This window comes from Gracilinanus agilis, chromosome 5 (genome assembly GCF_016433145.1).
Source record: "Gracilinanus agilis isolate LMUSP501 chromosome 5, AgileGrace, whole genome shotgun sequence".
NCBI classification, from domain to species: Eukaryota; Metazoa; Chordata; class Mammalia; order Didelphimorphia; family Didelphidae; genus Gracilinanus; species Gracilinanus agilis.
The window spans coordinates 292,954,126-292,974,105 of record NC_058134.1 but is presented as its reverse complement, the minus strand read 5'-3'; the positions used below and the strand labels follow the sequence as shown (position 1 = coordinate 292,974,105).

At 41.1% G+C, this 19,980-nt stretch overlaps 1 protein-coding gene across 1 annotated transcript in view; it reads right to left on the bottom strand.

Moving 5' to 3' along the window:
* The window catches only part of FMNL3 (formin like 3), a 75,242-nt gene extending 60,242 nt beyond the window's left edge, over positions 1 to 15,000 (bottom strand). Inside the window, exon 1 of the mRNA XM_044677818.1 lies at positions 14,674 to 15,000. Coding sequence (XP_044533753.1) covers positions 14,674 to 14,799 — 126 coding nt within the window. The 5' untranslated portion in view covers positions 14,800 to 15,000. The remainder of the gene's footprint in view (positions 1 to 14,673) is intronic.
* Between the last annotated feature and the right edge of the window lie 4,980 nt (positions 15,001 to 19,980).

The window sequence follows — 19,980 nt, the reverse complement described above, 5'->3', positions numbered from 1 at the left end:
TCAGTAAGTGAGGTTGGACTTGTAAAATGGAAAAAGAAAAGCCCAAAATATGGAGGCAATAATGGCTAGAAAGCCTGCTACTTTGCAGTTTCCATGAGAATCATACTAAGGTTTCCTTAAAGGCTCTCCATCTTCTGCAGGGAAAACCTGCTATCGCAAGCCAGAAATTGGGTCAGGTCATAAAGAAACACAGCTCAAGTTAATAAGCAACTCTTCAGGTAGATGCCCCAGGACACAGGTGTGGCTCTGGCAAGCAATCACCAGAGAGACCAAAGCCTCCCCCCAAGGGGCTCTAAGGATTGCCCCAGTTCCTCTACTGGCAGGAAGGTAACACCTGAGACCTTCATGAAGAGGTGCACTCTCTCCTGGCTTTTGTGGATGGAGGAGATGATCGGGGTCTTTGTAGGGAAAGAAGGGTTTCTAGGTATCCTCCATGTAACTCCAGCCATGTCTACTGCATATAAAACTCAATCAGATTCGAGTTCCCTCCCAAAGCAGACTGTGGTCACTGAGAAGATCTCATGCTTCCACTGGAAGAGCCACCTTCAGAGGTTGAGATGGTCTTCTAGGTCTCTGTTATCCAAGTGCCCCCAAATTATGGGTAAATCCCAAGAGTGAGACTAAGAAATGTACCTTTTCAGGACTAAGGACAAAGCTTAGAAGAGACGTTGTACCACTGACTCCAGAGATAAGGGGAAGAGGTGTCCACACTCATGGACTGATGGGAAGAACTTTGAGTAGCCATGGATTAAGGGTCACCCCTGTTGCCAGGCTTAAAATCCAACCTCCTCCCCACCTTGGGGAAATGTAAAGAAGACCATCAGTCAGTCAACAAGCATTTATTAACTATGGCTGATCATGGGGAAAACAAAAGTCAAAAGATAGCCCCAATCCTCAAAGAGCTGACAAATCTAATGGGGGACAATTAAGGAAAAGGGAGAAGCATTTATATACAGCCTACTGTGTGCCAGGCACTGTGTTAAGAGCTTTACAAATATTATCTCATTGATCCTCACAACTGACTTTAAGTGGTGTTATCTCCATTTTACAATTGAAGAAACTGAGCTAGTAAGTGTCTGAGGCTGGATTTACACTTAGTTCTTCCTAACTCCAGACCCAGAGCTCTGTCCACTGCACCACCAAAATGTCTCGATTAGGGGAGACAACAAGCCAGCAAATATGTACAAATGAGATGGATAGATAAGAAGTAAATAAGAAAGGGAAGGAACTAGAATTAAGAAGGGCTGGGAAAAACTTCCTGGAGAAAATGTAATTTTACAACTCTGAGGGACCACCTCACAGTTATCAGATTGGCCAATATGACAGTAAAGGAATGTGATAAATGTTGGAGGGGATGTGACAAAAGTGGGGCATTAATGCATTGTTGGTGGAGATGTGAAGTGATTCAACCATTTTGGAGGATAACTTGAAACTATGTCCAAAAGGCTATAAAACCATGCATACTCTCTGATCCAGCAATACCACTATCAGGTCTATATCCCAAAGAGATAAAGGAAAAAAAAGTGGGGGGGAAGGACCTATTTGTACAAAAATATTTATAGCAGCTCTTTTTGTGGTAGCAAAGAATTGGAAACTAAAGGGAGGTCCATCAATTAGGGAATAGCTAAACAAATTGTGGTATATCCTGGGGATGGAATACTATTATGCTATGAGAAATAAAGAATAGGATGATTTCAGAAAAAGCTAAAAAGACCTAAATGGACTGATGCAGAGTAAAATAAGCAGAACCAGGAGAATACTGTCCATAGTAACAGCAATACTGTGGAATGATCAACTGGGAGAGACTTAGTTACTCTCAGCAATACAATGATCCAGGACAATTCTGAGGGATTTATGACAAAGAACGCTATCCCATCTCCAGAGAAAGAACAGTTGGAGTTAGAGGGGAAATCAAAGCAAATGATATTTCACTTTAGTTTATTTGGGTTTTTATTTTGGTGTTTTGGTTTCATAGGATTATTCTCTTATAAAAACAAACAATATAGAAATATCTTTTGCATGATAATGCAAGTATAACCCAAATCAAATTGCATGCCAAATTTGGGAAGGGGGAGGTAAGGGAGGGAGAGAAACAATTTAAATCAGAAAACTTTGGAAAACTTATGTGGAAATTTATTATTACATGTAATTGGTAAAATAAGATAATCTACATAATAAAAAATAATAACTTGCTACCTAAGTGCTAAAAAATAAAAACACTACATTTTGTGAATTATTATTATGAATAAATTTATTACATGTAAAAAAAAACACATAATTTTAGCTGGGACTTGAAGGAAGCAGTAGGCAAAAATGAGGAGGGAAACCATTCTGGATATAGAGGAGAGCCAGAGAAAATGCCAAGAGATAAGAGAGTCTGGGGGCAGCTGGGTAGCTCAGATTGAGAGCCAGGCCTAGAGACGGGAGGTCCTAGGTTCAAATCTGGCCTCAGACACTTCCCAGCTGTGTGACCCTGGGCAAGTCACTTGACTCCCATTGCCTAGCCCTTACCACTCTTCTGCCTTGGAGCCAATACACAGTATTGACTCCAAGATGAAAGGTAAGGGTTTAAAAAAAAAAAAAGAAATAAGAGAGTCTTATTTGTGGGACAGCAACTGTATGAAGGACTATGAGGCAGGGAATAAAAAACAAGAAGACTAGAAGGATATGAAGGAGCTAAGTTATGAAGAAGTCTGCCCAATGGCTGGTACCAAATAACTCAATGAGTAGGAAAGGTGAGAGGCAGGGTGAGGGCAGAGGATCTCACTGCCAAAGAATTGGGCCAATTGCACAGTAAATTCCAAAAGGATCCATTGAAACAATGATACAAGCTATGTTAAACTGGAGAATTTAAATACCTGGGCATGATAACAACCCTTTGCTGCCTCTTCAATTTTAGAAAATCAAATTAATAGAGTTTATTAACACTCAGTCAGTCAGTAAACATTTATTAAAGGCTTACTTTATATAGTAAGTGTCAAACACTATGCTAAGAACTCAGGGTACAAAGTAAAAGCAAAACAGTCTCTGGCTGGAGGAACTTATGGGAGAGGCAGCAGGAAAACAAGTGTGTGTGTGTGTGTGTGTGTGTGTGTGTGTGTAAAGTGAGCATCTATAAGATAAGTAAGAAATAAAGGAAAAAGGGGAAACACTGGAATTACAAGGATTTAGGGAAGGCCTCCAGGAAAAGATGGAATTTTAGTGGGGACTTAAAGGAAGCCAGGGGCAGAGGAGGAAGAGCATGCCAGGTGTGGGGGACAGAGATGGATTGTATTATTCATGAAAGGGCAAAGATGACAACATGCAAACAACTAGATACAAATAAGCTATATGCATTCTGACCCTGTTCCCATATTAGAAGTGTCATTAGTCATTCAAAGGCTGAAAAACAGAGTTTCTCTCTGAAATTAAATTAGTCTATTGAACTGATCCCTTAAAGAAGGCTGCCCTCCTTTAGAAACTAGACGAGAGGGACTAGATCCAGGAAAATTGCAGAGTAGAATCCCAAATCCTAACCCTTATCACAGGACCTCCTGGCAAGAGGGCTGCCTACCTAAGGCTTCATTTGTCTCTCATAGACCCCCCTGGGGTTCGGGACATGATGCAGTATAGGGCAGGACATCCTGATGGTGAGGGTGACCCGAATCTGAATGAAGAAACCCCAGTGCAAGCTCCTAGTGGTGAAATAAGAGAAAAAGAGACCTTGGGAGCTCTGGAATATGAAAATAAAGGCACAAAAACCCTGTCCCCCAGATGCCTCTGTCCCTAGGGCCAGAAAGCCAAGGAGAAAAATACAGCTCATCAAGTGGACACTGGGACTCCCGGGTTCAATCAGGCCTAGGGCACAGGAAGTCTTACCGGAGGGGATGGGATGAAGGGCAAAGGGGATGGAGGGACAGGAGAGGGAATGGCAGTACCCCCTGAATGACTCGATCTGAGACTAACAATTAGAAGTATAATTATCTGGGAGAGCCCCATATAACTAGAAGAGAACGACTGTGTAACCACCCACAAAACCAGCTCACAAGAAAAGGTTGGGCAAAGGTCAGATGCGTCTCCCCAAATGTCCCAGGGATGAGGTGGGGGAGAAGGGATCAGCTGACCTCATGGCCCAACCTAAGAATCCTTCATCCCCAGGCTGGCCAATGTTGGTCTGACCTAACTGGGAAATGGTCCTTCTCAAAAGCAACGCTAAGGTACTCCTGAACCTTAACCTTGCTTTGGGCAAATCCAGCCTCAGTCAAGCAGTAAGGGGTGGTGGCAATAGATCAAATCTTCTGTAGATAAGACAGGAGATAAAAGACTTCCCTCAGGGAAATGAGAGTATTGCTGCTCTACCTAGGCAGGAAAGAATAGATGAAGGAAGAAGAGGAAGAGACAGCCCAGGTCCTTGTCCTCCCAAAGCTCCCATCTGACAAATGTGGGTCCAAGGACCCTGGGAATCCAGGGAACACTCTAGAACTGGCCACAAAGGGCACTTTATATCGAGATCTCGACTCGTGATTCCAGGAATCATTTCTGACCCAGCCAATGACTATGTAGTCTGCCAGACTTGATTTGGAATCATAACACATGCCCACGTGTAGCATGTGTGAGATGTAAACAATTGTTGAAGCTCCACTAAGATTTGCCAAAATTAGAGACCCTAGCCACCTCGATCCCGAGATCGAAGGTAAGGGGGCAGACCACGGAAGGCTGGGAATTGGGTCAATCTACAACAGATGTGCCACCCCAAGCAAGCAACCACCCAGTGAAAGAGCCTCCTTTCCCAATCCTGAGAGAGTGCAGACCCAGTAAATTGGTTCGGGCTGCTTTTGAAGGGTGGAGGGGTGTCATAGGCATGCCTTTAGAGGAAGAACTTAGAAACCTGTGCTATGTAGCCTCTGAAATTAGATTTGTGGTTGGGCATCTTGCTGCAGAGAAAGCAGAATGAAACTCCTACCTCCAACACCTACCCACCAGGGAAAGATCTGTCCCCCCCTCAAAAGGAGATCATACTAAATTCTTCCCATTTATCAATATTATCTCAGCCCCTTTCTTTAATTAAGGGAAGCTTTAGGACTACATAGGTTAGGGACAAGATCTCAGCTGCCTAGTTAGTCCTAATGGTCAAGAAATAGGAATTCTGAGATTCCACCTCACACCCATCACATTGACAAAGATAACAAAATAAAGGAAATGACAATTATTGGAAAGTCTGTGTGAAGATGAGGACCCTAGTATGCTATGGGTAGAACATAAAGTGGTTCAAACATTCTAGCAAGCAATCTGGAACCATACCCCACAGTCAGGATGAATCCCAAAAGATCAAAGGAATAAAAAGATCCATCTGGACAAAGTCATAGAATCTTTTTTTTTTTATTGCAGCAATAAACTGGAAACTAAGAGAATTTTGCCATCAATTAAGTAATGGCTGAACAAATATGACTGTAATGGAATATTACTTTTTTAAAATGACAGGATAAACTCAGAGAAACATCGGAAAACATATATGGACTGATTCAGAATGAAGCAAGGAACAATAATATCATGGGGTGATGTCCTAACTTTTGGAAGAATTAAGAGTTAAGTGAGGCAGAGTTGCCCAAAGTCTTCAGCCTCACTCCCTTCCAGTCATCAAAGTCCAGTAATGAGGGAGCAGCTGGGTGGCTTAGTAGATAGAACCAGGCCTAGAGATGAGGTTCAAAATCTAGGTTCAAATCTGGCCTAGCTGTGTGATCCTGGGCAAGTCACTTGACCCCCATTGCCTAGCCCTTACCACTTTCCTGCCTTGGAACCAAAACAGAGTATTGATTCCAAGACGGAAGGTAAGGGTTAAAAAAAAAAAAAGTCCAGTAAGGAGATGAAAGTTCAGATGACTGGCCATGGCCCAGGATGCAGTAGATTACATTGGCATCTTCACTATCTGACGAAGCCCTATGCACTCCACAGCACCTGCTTCCAGGTCTAATGGTTGTTGGATCAAATATATACTTTTTTTTTTTAAACCCTTACCTTCCATCTTAGAATCAATACTGTGAGGGAGGGGCTTATAGGAGCCCCATTTACAATTGAGGAAACTGAGGCAGAGGTTAAGTGACTTGCCCAAGGTCACACTAAAGTGTAAGTGTCTTAGGAAGCACATAAGGTCAATGAAAGCTCTAGGGAGGCTGCCCCAAACAAGATCTGTCTCTTTCCAGAGTTTTTGATTCCATGACGAAAAAAAAAAAAAAAACAAGAAACTGTAAAGCTCCAGGCATAAGGATATGAACCATCACTGAGTCACCTCAGTCTGACTTCTTCCCCCCGCTGCAAAATCAATACAAATAATTCTTTCTGGAGTATCACCTCCCAAATGCATACCTTGTTAAGGATCTCAGAATGCTCTGTATATGCTAATAATATTTTCATAGCATCTGAAGTGGGGCAGTGAAACAGAAAGGAATTGCAAAGAACACCTTTCCTCCAAAACCATAATAATTTCTATTACTCCCTCTCTCTTAACCCACCCTTCATTTGGTAAAGGTGGGAAACTGAGTATGGAATATTTCTTACATTCATGCAGGAATTTTCATATACTTGTACCCAGTTCCTTCTGATGAACCGCTTTTTTTGTCTATTTTTTTTTTTAAGTATCAACTCTAATACTTAGAGGAGCAGCAAGGGCTAGACAACTGGAGTTAAGTGACTTGCCCAGTGTCACCCAGGAAATATCTGAGGCTAGACCTGAACCCAGGATCTCCTGTTTCCAGACCTGGAGCTCTGTTCACTGTGCTACTTAGCTGCCCCTTTGCCTTCATTTTAAAATATTTCCTATATTTGACATGGTAACATGCTGCTAAGGGAAGTCAAGCTATCTCGACAACTGGAGCCACTTCAAATTTAGGTCATCTAAGGACTAAATCTTTGTTACAAGTAGTAATCCTTTTACTCCTCCTTAACTGATTCTCTATCCTACTTACTTTCTCAAACCACCTCTCCTCTCCTTATCTGCCTCACACGACCAAGAACTTTTTAATCCAGTGATCTCTTTCCTGTTCCTTGTATCAGAAACTATCTCCTGATTTTGTGTCTTCTCACTGGTTCTCTGTCCTCTATCCCTGGAATGCTCCCCCTCCTCATCTCCTGCTCTTGGCTTCCTTCAAACCCCAACTCAAATCTCACCTTTTCCTAGCCCACTTAATTCCAATGCCTTCCCTCTAGTGATCATTTCCAGTTTATTTAGTTTATGGTTTGTCTGAATGCTATCTCCCACCTTAGCCAGTGAGCTCCTTGAGAGCAGGAACTCTTTTAGGATTCTTTAGATTACCAGCATTTGTTCCTCTACCTGGAACATAGCAGGTGTTTACTAAAAGGGACTCACATCCCACACCTACCCTTCCTCCTACTCTCTCAATATCAATATATTTTTTTAAACCTTTAACTTCTGTGTATTGGCTCCTAGGTGGAAGAGTGGTAAGGGTGGGCAACGGGGGTCAAGTGACTTGCCCAGGGTCACACAGCTGGGAAGTGTCTGAGGCTGGATTTGAACCTAGGACCTCCCGTCTCTAGGCCTGACTCTCAATCCACTGAGCTATCCAGCTGCCCCTCAGTATCAATATTTTAACCATTATTTTCTAATAAAAGTCATTTGCCCAGAGTTCCCTATTTTCCACATCTACTCATCTCAAATGAAGGTGATGTAAAAACAAAAGATAGGAGTAAAATAAGATAAAAATAAAATGCATCCCACCAAAATAAAATGAAATAAGGTAGGAGCTCTGGAGATTTAGGAATCCATCACATGTGCAAGAGCTGAATCAAAGAAGCCACCCTTCAAACTACTCACTACCTCAATCACTTTGGGCAGGGAAAGTGGGCATTCAGAAACAGTCTGTCTGACAGAGCCAAAAAAGAACAAGAAACAGTCTCTGCAGTCCTGAGTCTCTCTGACAGACCTTAATCCAAAATCTATAATCTTCTTTCCATAGGCCACAACTTCAGCACTCCTAAGGTCAGCTCCCTGGCATGCAGGCTGACTGCATATGGCAAAGGGACAGCATGAAATGGGGGGATCCAAGGCTGGGCTAAGAATCAAGATGACATGGGCTCTACTTTGTAACCATAACCATGTCCAAATCAGCTTCCTCATCTGGAAAAAACTGAGTAACAATAGATGCAGTACCTCCTTCTACAGGGTTGTGATGAAGGTGCCAATTACAATGGGTATAAAACACTACACCAAAGTCAGTTTTATTCTATTCTGTTTATTTATATATTTATTCTTTCTATTATTATAGGGAAGTTGAACAGACACAGTTCTCTTTCATCGCAGAAGACAAGGATTCTTCCTTTCCTTTTTAAGAACATTTCCATATTGGAACAATGCCTTTATTTTTCTCTGACTTTGATTAATTTCATTTTGGGGGCAAAGATTCCAGAAAACTGAAGGGAGAAATCCTAAACTTTGTCCGACTCGAAAAAACTCAGAGTTGATCAAGTCCCAATTCCTGTTCCCAGATTCACTGCTTCCATTGTCATGCTGGAAGATGACCACTGACTCTGCCTTCTCCAAAAGACAGGAGTTCAAGCTCTGCCCTCCCCAGCCAAACCTCCCAGGGACAAGAGAAGATATCTGCAATCTAATTTCCTCTCCACCCCAGCTTCCTCTGTCTCTCCACTGAAAGGATTAGGTCTTTCTGCCAAGAGAAGTTCCTTTTCCCACCAGCTGTGGTTTTCCCAGTTGGGGGTGGGTTGGGGTGTCCCTGGAAGAAGACAGAAATTGCAGCTCACCTGGACAGCCTGGGCTGGAATCCAGGACACTCGTCCCAACTGTTAAGAGGCTAAAACAACTTTTCCCTCACAAGCAGAATCAAAGACAAGTTACATAATGGAAATTTCCACAGATTCAGAAAAAGCTTTTGGGGTGGGGTGGAATTCCCATTTGATAAGCCCTACTGGACAGAGAGACCCTTCTACTTCAATCAAAAAGACATCATTTAGTACATATATAACCCAGTGGAATTGCCTGTCAACTTGGGGAGGGGAGAGGGAAGAGGAGAGGGAGACAACATGGATCTGTTACTAGAATAAAATAAAGAAAAATAAAAAACAAAATAAAAAAGACATCATTGAGGGGTAGCTAAGTAGCTCTGTGGATAAAGAGCCAGCCCTGGCGATGGAAGATCCTGAGTTCAAAGCTGGCCTCAGATACTTCCTAGCTATATGACCCTGGGCAAGTCACTTAACCCCAGTCAGACATTGTCAAGATCCTTTTCCTACTATCTATTATCTCAACCAACTCTCATCCTCAGAGCTGGAAAGAAAATTTCAAAATGCAGATTTGGAAACTGATCCTCATCCCAGCTTCTTTCCAGCTGCAAAGAGGTCTTTGCCTCCCAGTCCTTCTGATTCTCACTGTGGCCAGCCAAAAAGCAGTATATATAGTACATGGGAAATGGCAATTAGGAGACCTAGTTTTCACTCCTATCTAAACCGCATTAACAGATGATCCTGGGAAAAGTCACCATATTTCTCAGTCTTGTTTCCTCATCTATAAAGTGAAGAAGTTGAACTAAAAGATGTCCAAGGTCGCTTTCAACACTAGAAGTTACATGAACCTAGTAGTAACAGCTGCACTACTTTCATTTCTTTTTTCGAAGGTATCTGATCTCAACCAATAGATGCGAGGGTCTGGGCAAGACTACTCCCTAATTCTGTCTCAGAAATCTTCCTGACAGAGCCAGGGCTAAGCCTGTCTGGATCTAAGGTTTTCAGATTAAAGTCAATTCTGCAATGAATTTAGTTAATTTAGTTAGAAATCACTCCAAAGTGTTGATTCTGTATCTCCCTCCTTTCCTTATATTAATAGAATGATGATATTATAATGATATAATATATCCATGATGATATAATATCTATTCCATGATTTAATATGATGATATAATACAATATATGGTGATAATATATAATATTGAATGCTTCAATAATGAACAAAATTTTAGGCCCAGTGTAAAGTTGTTCCAGTTGAGATAGAGACACCTAATTGGGAGTCCAGAATGGCTCTCCTTCTGGGACAAGAGAAGGCTAGAATGACTGAACTCTCAATGGTTCAAAACACACCATGGGGAGGTATTGTTCAAACTGGGAACAACCCTCCTTATTGATGCACTGACCAGAATCATATCCCTGAGCTAGAATTACAGAAACATAGTTTTAGAACTGGAGAGAGACTTCAAAGGTCAATTATCCACATATTCAGATAAGAAAAATGTAGATCTAGAAAAGGTAAGTGACTTGCCAATGAACACATTTAAAGTGACCTCAATTGAATGAAGGTCGGCTCAAAATAAGATATACCTTTTCTCATATGGTCAGTGTGTGTATTTGTTTACTAGCTCATACTTGCTAAGTTGTGTTTTTTCTTTTTTTTCCCCAAATTTGGATGGGTTGGCAACAGTTGGAAAAAAAAAAGAGAGAGAGAGATCACTGGAACTTTTTTTTAAGTACTCGAAAGAAGTAAAGAAGTACAGAGCAGCTTCAAAAATAAAGGATTGAATTAATTATATACATTTTTTAAAAAGCAAGATATATACACAACTTCGTAGACAACCCTCTCTAGTCTACTTTATACATGGAAATGGACATGTTTTTACTGTTTAAGTTCAGAATAATAAAAAATACTTTTAAAAAAGACAAAAGCAGAAATACCAGAGCCAATAGACACAAACATCTTAATTCTCACTAAACAATGTTTGTTAAGGATTAGAGTGAAGTGGCACACCAGGACTTTTTTTAAAAGTTAATATGTAAAATATTTCCAAGTATCTCAGCCTCTCTTTCTCCTCTCTACATCAGAGAAGACATCAAAACAGACATGTATATAATGATTATGCCTTTCACATTTCTACTTTATTCACTAGTTATTCTCTAAATATTAAATCTATAGCTGTATATAATATTTTCTTGGTTCTACTCATTTCACTCATTATCTCATGTAGTTCTTTCCAAGTTTTTTAAAATTAATCTGTTTATCATTTCTTATGGCACAGTAGTATTCATTCCATAGATCATATGCCACAAGTTGTTCAGCCATTCCTCAAATTGATGGACATTCCCTCAATTTCCAGTTCCTTGCTATCACAAAGAGAGCTCCTATAAGTATTCTGGAATATACAGATTCTTTTTGATCTCTCTGGGAAACAGACCTGGCAATGGTATTGCTGGATCTAAAGGTATATGCAGTTTTATAGCTCTCTGGGAGTAATGTTAAATTGCTCTCCAAAATGGTTATATTAGTTCTCAGTTCCACTAACAGTGTATTAAGAGTCCCCACTTTTCCATATCCCCTCCAACATTTGTCATTTGCCCTTTTGTCATTTTAGTCAATCGGATGAGTGTGAGATAACTCAGATTTGTTTTGGTTTGCATGGAATGATTTAGAGCATTTTTTCACAATCCTTTGATTTCTTCATTCAAAAATGGTCTTGTTCATATCTTTTGCCCATTTATCAAATGGAGGAACAGTGCATCAGGACTCTTAAGGATGGATTCCAACTCTATCCTATAGGGCTCTCTTGCCCAGTTTACCACCTTACATGTTAATTTTCCTATTTTAGGACAATTATTAATGTTCCCTCTCCTCTCTCCAAGAGGTTAGAAACTCTGAAAACTCCTGATGAAAGGGGAATCCAAAACTCCAGGAAATTACTACTAGTAAGGTTGAGAAAAATGCCCTACTCTTCTTCAATTATCAGGCTATCCCTGGATAATTACTACTGTCTTTCCCCAGTTAGAGATTTAAGGAATTGCAGAGGCCATCTGTAGAGTTATAGAACTAGCAAGTACCCAAGAGATTAACTAGTCCAATTTTTACTTGGGTTACCTAGTGAATCTAGTGAAGCCTACAGATCGATTCTCAGAAAAATGTCTTTAAATGTATAAAACAAAATACATAGGATTTCAAAGGAAACCAATTATATTGGAGTCATGATAAGAAAAATATTTCAAGTTCCAGGACCCCAGATGAAGAACTCCTGATGTAGTCCAACACTTGGCAAAGTGAGTTGGCCAAATAGCGCAAAGCAATTAGTTGACTACATCTTGGTTCTCCTGACTTTTGGACACTGTCAATCCAGCATCCTATCTAATACAGAAATCCACTCTACAACAGCTCTGACAAGTGATTACCTACTGTTAGAACACTTAAAGGGAACTCATGACTATAAAGCAGTTCATTCCATTTTTAGACAGTTCTGGTAGAAGGCTATATTGAGACAAGAGTCTGCCTCCTTGAAATTTCTCCCCTGGAACTATAAAGAATAATTAAAATCTTTATTTGCCAAGTTCTGCATAACAAAATTTTCAATATTTAAAGATCACTATCATATTTGCCCTAAATCTTCTCTTCTCAAGGCTAAATAACCCTATTTCCTTCCATTGTTCTTTATATGACATAAGTTTTGAGTCCTTTAACCATTTTGGTTGCTATTCTCTAATTTGACAGATTTTCCTCCAAGATGAGATAGCAACAATACCTTGGAAGGGTAGCTATGTAGCACAGGAGATATAGTGCCAGGCCTAAAGATAGGAAGTCCTGGGTTCAAATCTGTTCTTATATACTTCCTAGCTTTGTGACCCTGGACAAATCACTTAACTCCTTTTGCCTAGCCTTTACTGTTCTTCTCTTAGAATTGATACTAAGCCAGAAGGTAGGAGTTTTAAAAAGAATTCATACTAAGACAGAAAGCAAGGGTTAAAAAAAAACACCTAATAATTCGGATACTGCCATTCAAATCTGCTGTGATTCTAACTATAAATACCATATTACCTGCATTTCTCTTTTCTACAAACAAATCAAAATTTTGACAAAAGCCTTGCTGAGCAGAGGAATATATTAGAAAGAACACCAGAACTGTAATTTTAAAACCTGAGTTCTGGTTCTAGCTCCTTCATAAACTAGCCGTAAGCCTATGGATAACTCATTGGACCTCTGAGTTTCCTTATATGTAAAAATGACAGGGTAGGATTAGATGATCACTTTCTTAAACCTATCTCCCTAATTTCCCTATACTCTAATAAATCCTTTAAAGTCTATCCTTTCCTCCAGTTTTGGAAGTTTATGTACTGGCTTCCTTGAATCCCAATTTCCTTGCTCAGCATACTAGAGACTTCTAGGCACCCAAGAGCTCAGATTCCCTCCCATTCTTTGCTCCAACAGTTGAGCTCTTGTTCTCAGGGCATCAAGTCCGGGTCTCTCCTCTGTAGTCTCTGAGATGGCCACAGGACATTAGTAATTACTTAGTCATCCCATTGGCACTGGGAAACAGGGATGTGGAAGAGAGTTGGAGTGGGAAGGAACTTAGAGAGTTGGAGCAGGGAGGAATAAGGAATATCACAGGATATAAAACAAGGCAACCCCCAATGCCTTTATGCTGTTTTTTTAGTTCTAAAAGGTAGAGAGATGAAGTGGTTGTATTATACACAAGTTGTTTCCCTTTGGGAATGGTCTAAGGCTTCTTTGGTCTGGCCCTGGTACCAAACAGACTGATGCTAACTCAAATCTCCTGAACTATTAATGGATATCCAAAATCTCTAGCTGATTCACTGAAAATCACCAGATTTAATGTCTCTATTTCAAGCCAAATGGTACCCAAGAAGGCTGCTAACTCCACAGCTTATCATTCCTCCCCGTCAAAGGTCTGCCCAGCAGGATGGACAATACTAGAAACAAAATTTAGTGCTACCATGGAGCTAGCACCCCAGGTGAACTAGAACTTCCTTCCCCTGCCACCAATCAACATGCCTACCTCCTGCTTCAATTAGGAACTGGCTCCATGCTCCAGTTCACTTTTCAAACATTACCAATGCTCCACACTAAGTCTGAATCTGGCTTCCAGTCCCTTCCTGTTGGCCCTCTAGTTCAAAGACCCTTCAGGAATTTGGGCAACCAACAGGGTAAAATCCCAGGTTCTGCCCTGTATACTCTGTTCATCTGGATCTCTACTCAAAATAAGAATAGAAGGAAATTTAAAAGGAAAGTCTAAGAAAGGAAAGGAGAGAGAGATGATGATGGAATTGTTTCCATTTGGAAAAGTCTAAGTTTTTGTCTACGTGCCCAGTCTTTTGGGGACAAAACTGCTCAAAAGTTAGAATGATTGTAGGCAGAATGGCATCTCTGCTCATTCCACTCTCCCACACCCCCGAGCAATACCATCCACCCTATTTCCTCCCAAGTTGTGAGGGGGCCCTGTTACCATCTGGCAAACCGAATGGCCCAGAAAAGTGGGGTGGGATTCGGCTTCTGAGCCCCCCAACCCGGAGTAGGGGGAGGAGAAGGAGGCTCCTTGGGTCCCAGGGAATCTGTCTCTAGTTTTTCCCCCTTTCTTTGCCTCTGTTTGTAGCAGAGAGCCTGGCACAAAAAGGGAGAAAGATAAAAGCCTTAACTAAGTAAGTGACTAAGGAAACTAATGGAAGAAGTCTGGGGACGCCGAGGAGAGACAGAAGGAAGCGCGCACGCTTCTCCCTTCAGTCCCCAAGCGGTCAGGGATGGAGGAGGACTCTTGGGGTATGGAGGGAGAGGGGCCCTGCGTCCTGCCAAGAAGGAACCCCCCCCCCGGCTCCTGGATGGGGGAGGGGGTGCCAGCCCCAGGAATTCCGGGGGAAATCTGGATTGGGGCAGGAGCGTAGGGCACGGCTCTCCCAGGGGGTTCTCACCAGCACTAGGGTGAACCTCTCCTCCAGCTCGCACGGCTCCGGCATCGGCATCTTGCCTGGGGGTAGCAGCAGCGGCATGGGGGGCGGCTCTCCCGGCCCGGCCTCAGCGCTCTCCAGGTTGCCCATACCGGCGGAGCCCCCGGCACTCCGGCTCGGGTGCTTGGGTCCGCGGCCGCTGTGCCCAGCGCCCACGCCGTCGCCACCGCCTCCGCAGCCTGCTCCCGGGCGGGGCGCGCGAGCAGGAGGGGGAGGAGGAGAGCCGCGAGGGGTTCTTCCAGCCGGGGCTCCCCGCCGGAGCCCAGTATCACGGTGGTGCTCGCGCGAGGTAGGAGCGGCGGCAAGGCTCGCGCCCACTGCGCCCCCTCCAGCCCTCCAGTGGTTCTTCCCTCCCTCCCCCAGCTGCGCTCCCCTCCCCTTCCTCTCTCCCACCCACTTCTGTCTGCACTCCGCGCCCCTCAAGCCCCACACCAACCCGGCTCCACTAGCCACCCATTCATACAAGGGCCGCCTCCCTCCCGCGGTCATTGGACTGCTGTCCTCATGCCTGACTGACCAGAACTTTAGCCAATCAAAGGACAAAGAACTTCTCCAGCTCGATTTACCCCACCCCCGGTTCCTCCCACTAACAGACAGGAGCGCGCCCTGGTGGCATCTTTTTTTTGGAAAACCTACTCCTTCCAGGTTAATCTTATCCCCCAAAATTTCAATGTCTCTCTGTAATAAACTAATAAGATTCTGAGCAGCAAGAGATCATAAAGATCCAACCTTCTCTCTTTTTTAATGTATAGTTTATTTTCCCAATTACATGTAATAATTTTCAACATAGGTTTTCTGAAATTAGATCTAAATTGTCTCCAAATTGTAAGCAACTTGATCTGCCAATCGGTGGGTAGTAGTAGAAAAAGGTGGGCATTCAAACCCGGTCCACTGTGACATTCCTAAGATTCATCTCCATGAAAGCCACGTAATCCATTTCTTCTGATTCCAGTTTAGTATTCAAAGCCATGGCAATCTATCCCCCAGGCTACTTTTCCAAATTTATTCCTCACAATCCACAACAAAACTGCTCTATTTGCTAATTTCCTGAGATTTGCTCACTCTTATGATTTCTCTGGATTTAATTTCTACCTTTTTTTTCCATCCCAACCACTTAGACTGCCCATCACCCCCTCTATCCACCTAACTAAATGGTACCAAACAAAGAATTCACCGGAAGACAGTAAGAAACATCATTTCATAACAACTGATTATCTTATCTTGTATAAGAACAGAGGGACTCATAAAAAAATGAGGTACTCATGAAAAAAAAAAGAATGAGGCACTTGTGATATAAAGTCAAAAAAAGGGAAATAAAGCCAAGATGACAGGTGCCTTTTTTTTTTTTTTTTTTTGCTGAGAGGTTATTTTATTCAAACAAAAGACAAAATGACAAAAACTATTTAGACCAGAAAAAAATCAAGTTACTCATAGTAACTACCTAAACAACTGGAATGGATAAACTATTAAATAATTTGTACCAGTGCTCACTCATTGATTTGTGTTCAATTTTGAAAGCAACACTCATGCCATTGACAAAGATCTAGAGCAAACTCAAATAAAAACAGATTCTGACTGCATGTTGGCTTAGAAAACCACAACTTAGGGGGCAGCTGGTTAGCTCAGTGGATTGAGAGCCAGGCCTCTCAATCCTGAGATTGAGACGGGAGGTCCTAGGTTCAAATCTGGCCTCAGACACTTCCCAGCATGTGATCCTGGGCAAGTCACTTGACCCCCATTGCCTAGCCCTTACCACTCTTCTGCCTTGGAGCCAATACATAGTATTGACTCCAAGATGGAATGTAAGGGTTTAAAAAAAAAAAAAAAAGAAAAAGAAAACCACAACTTAACATGTTTTAGGTTTTATTTATTTTATTCTTTCCAGAAATGTACAGAGCCCAGCATTAATATAAAGTACAAAGTCAAGAAGTAAGCTGGAGGAATGAGCAAACAAAAAAAGAACCCTAGCATAAAGAGCTACTATAGACCTTTTTCAGAGAAGCTTTATGCAAAGACATTTTAGGTAATGTTATAAATAAAAAGGGTCCAAGGGAGATGTATAGATGTACAATGATGTTGATGTATCTATCTGTACTCTCCTCAGCTGCAGTTGATGGAGGAACACCTACTCCTAATACCCTTGACTGCTGATGTAAGATATCCCTTCTTTCTAACAGCTGCCCAGTAAGGACCCTCAAGAGGTTAGATAGATGGGTAATCTTTTCAGGTCCAACCTGGGGTTGGACAGATTAGTATTGGGCTATTGATTTGCCTTGGATAACATTTAGGATCTGACTGCATTTGACTCCCTTCCCAAGGAGCCATGATAGACCACTCAGGAAGGTACTTGTTGAACTCAAGGAAGGGATAACAAGGTCAAGCATTAGGGATTGGAAACCCTATTGATCTATTATCTATAATAAACTAGTTGACAATCAGGACTGGAGGCTATTAATCTGGTGGAAACTGGAGATTTACTCACTCCTACTATCTCTGGCCAGACCTGACCACAGCCAAGCCAGAGAATAGGGAATGTTATTGATGCAGCTGTATTGATGGTCTTATTCTCTCAGCTTTCTCACCACCAGTGTAGGTGATGCATTAGCACTCACAGTCTATCAGGAAATAGTTTCAGGTTTATTCCTACCCTCTTCTTCATAGACTTCCCTGCCACTCTTCAATCCAGAGATTTCCCAGTCCAGAGACTCCTGTCCAGAGACCTCCAGAGAGAGACTTCCCTCCAAGTGGCTGTCAGGGGTATTTATACCTTGGGGCCAACCAATGTTTGCCCCTGGGTCACAGCACCTGGGAACATTCCGAGTCTCTCCAACTGCCATCCATATCAGTCAAGGTGGCATCCATTACTTCCTAGGGATTATTAATATAACAGTAACTATTTCCCTTCTGATTTTAGTTAATTTTGTTTGTTCAAAACTTTTTCAATTTTATGTAATCAAAAACCATACATTTTATCTTTCATGATGCTCTTTCCTTCATGTGTTGAAGAATTTTCACCTTTATCAATAGTTTTGAATGTTGTCTCCTTACCTGTTCTAATTTGTTTCTGATCTGACCATGTGCAGGCCACATAATCCATTTGAACCTTCCCACTTTCTTTATAATCTTCAAAGAGCAGTTTTATTGTATTTTCTGTATTTTTATTTTTTGTCAAATAGTGAGCCCTTACCCTAGTATTTAGAGTCTTTATTGAATACCAACCTACTATGCTTGATTGCTTCTGGGTCCTGTTCAAATGTCTGTTCAAATGATCAGTTCTTCTATTTTTTAATCAGTATCAAATAATTTTAATGATTTCTATTTTATAAGAAATTTTGTGATCTGTTACTGGTAGGATCCCTTCTTTCCACTTTTTTTCATTATTTCTTTTGGCATTCTAAACTTTTTTCTCTAAAAAAATTCTGCTATTATTTTTTCTAGTTCAAATTGGTTTGATGGCATGGCATTGAATCTATGAATTAATTTAGATTGTATTGTCATTTTTATTATATTGCCACAGCATTTTCCTTTATTTCTATACAAAGTATTTCTTTTTTTTTAATCCTTAGCTGTGGGAAGCCAATAAGAGAATAGATATAAATCAGAGACTCCTCTTTTGATTCCTTTTCTGATCCACACCTTTCCTTATTGAAAAGCTTTAAGCTCTTACCAAACCAGTAGTCAAGAGGTTAACATTCTTCCCCTTTGGTCCGAAATGCAGCCATTCAGCAACCCAAGGTTGAAACCTTAGGTTAGCAAGGGCATTTTGCCCTGGAGAAAAGTATTCTCAGACTTAACTTGCTGATAATCACAGCTGAAGGTCCAACCAGGTTCTTATCTTCACCTTGAAGCTTCTAAGCCTGTTGTATTGTCTATATTAAAAATGCAGCTGTGGGAAACTTTCCTTGTGCTTTTGGGTGAAAGGGAGTTTGAATTTTCATATATAATAAATTTGTGACCCAATGGTACATCAGAGAAGCAGCTAAAAGTTAACAGTCAAGATCATCTCTCTTGTCCTGTTATCTTCTCATCAACTAAGCTGTCCTTATCAGATTATGTGGAGATGATTAATAGATCTCGACACTTAGCTTCTCTATTAGAATCAATACTCTATATATTGGTTCCAAGGCAGAAGAGTGGTAAGGGCTAGGCAATGGGGGTTAAGTGATTTGATTACACAGCTAAGAAGTATCTGAGGCCAAATTTGAACCCAGATCCTCTCATCCCCAGAACTGGCTCTCAATCCACTAAACCATCTAGCTTCCCTCTATAAAAAGTATTTCATAGTTGTATTCATATAAATCATATGTATATCTCAGTAGGTGTAATCTCAGATATTTCCTACATCCTGAAATTATTTTGAGTGAAAATTTTGTTTCTATCTCATCCTGCTGAGTATTGTTGGAAATATACCTAAAGCCTTATGGTTTTATGAGTTTATTTTATATCCTACTACTTTGTTGAAGTTATGCTCCATTTATTTTAGTTGAAACCTTAGGGCTAAGTAAACCATCATATCATCTGCAAAAAGTAATAATTTCGGGGTAGATCAATGAATTGAGAGCCAGAACTAGAGATGGGAGTTCCTAGGTTCAAATCGGGCCTCAGACACTTCCCAGCTGTGTGACCTTGGGTAAGTCACTTAACCTTAAGAACTTAAGAAGGAAGGTAAGAGTTTAAGGAAAAAAAAAAAAAAGTAATAATTGCATTTCTTCTTTGTCAATGCTTATTTTCTCAATTTCTTTTTCTTGTCTTGCCTCTGAAGAGCTTTTAGGACTATACCAAGAAATGGTGTAATAGTGGTGACAATGGACAGCTTTACTCTATCCCTGAACTTATTTGACAAGCCTTTAGCATTTCTCCATGATTTATACTAACCTTTGGTTTTAGATAGATAATATTCACCATATTAAGGAAAAAACAATTTATTCCTATGTTTTTTTTTAAAACCCTTGCCTTCCGCATTAGAATCAATACCATGTATTGGTTCCAAGGCAGAAGAGTGGGAAGGGCTAGGCAATAGGGGTTTAGTGACTTGCCCAGGGACACACACAGCTGAGAAGTGTCTGAGGCCAGATTTTAATTTAGGACCTCACATCTCTAGGCCTGGCTCTTAATCCACTGAGCTACCCAGCTGCCCCCTATTCCTATGTTTTTTAAACATCAAGGAGTATTGTATTTTATAATAACCTTTTGCTTATATCTATTAATATAACAATTTTTATTGGTTTTGTTGTTAATTTGGACAATTATACTGATAGTTTTCCTAGTCTT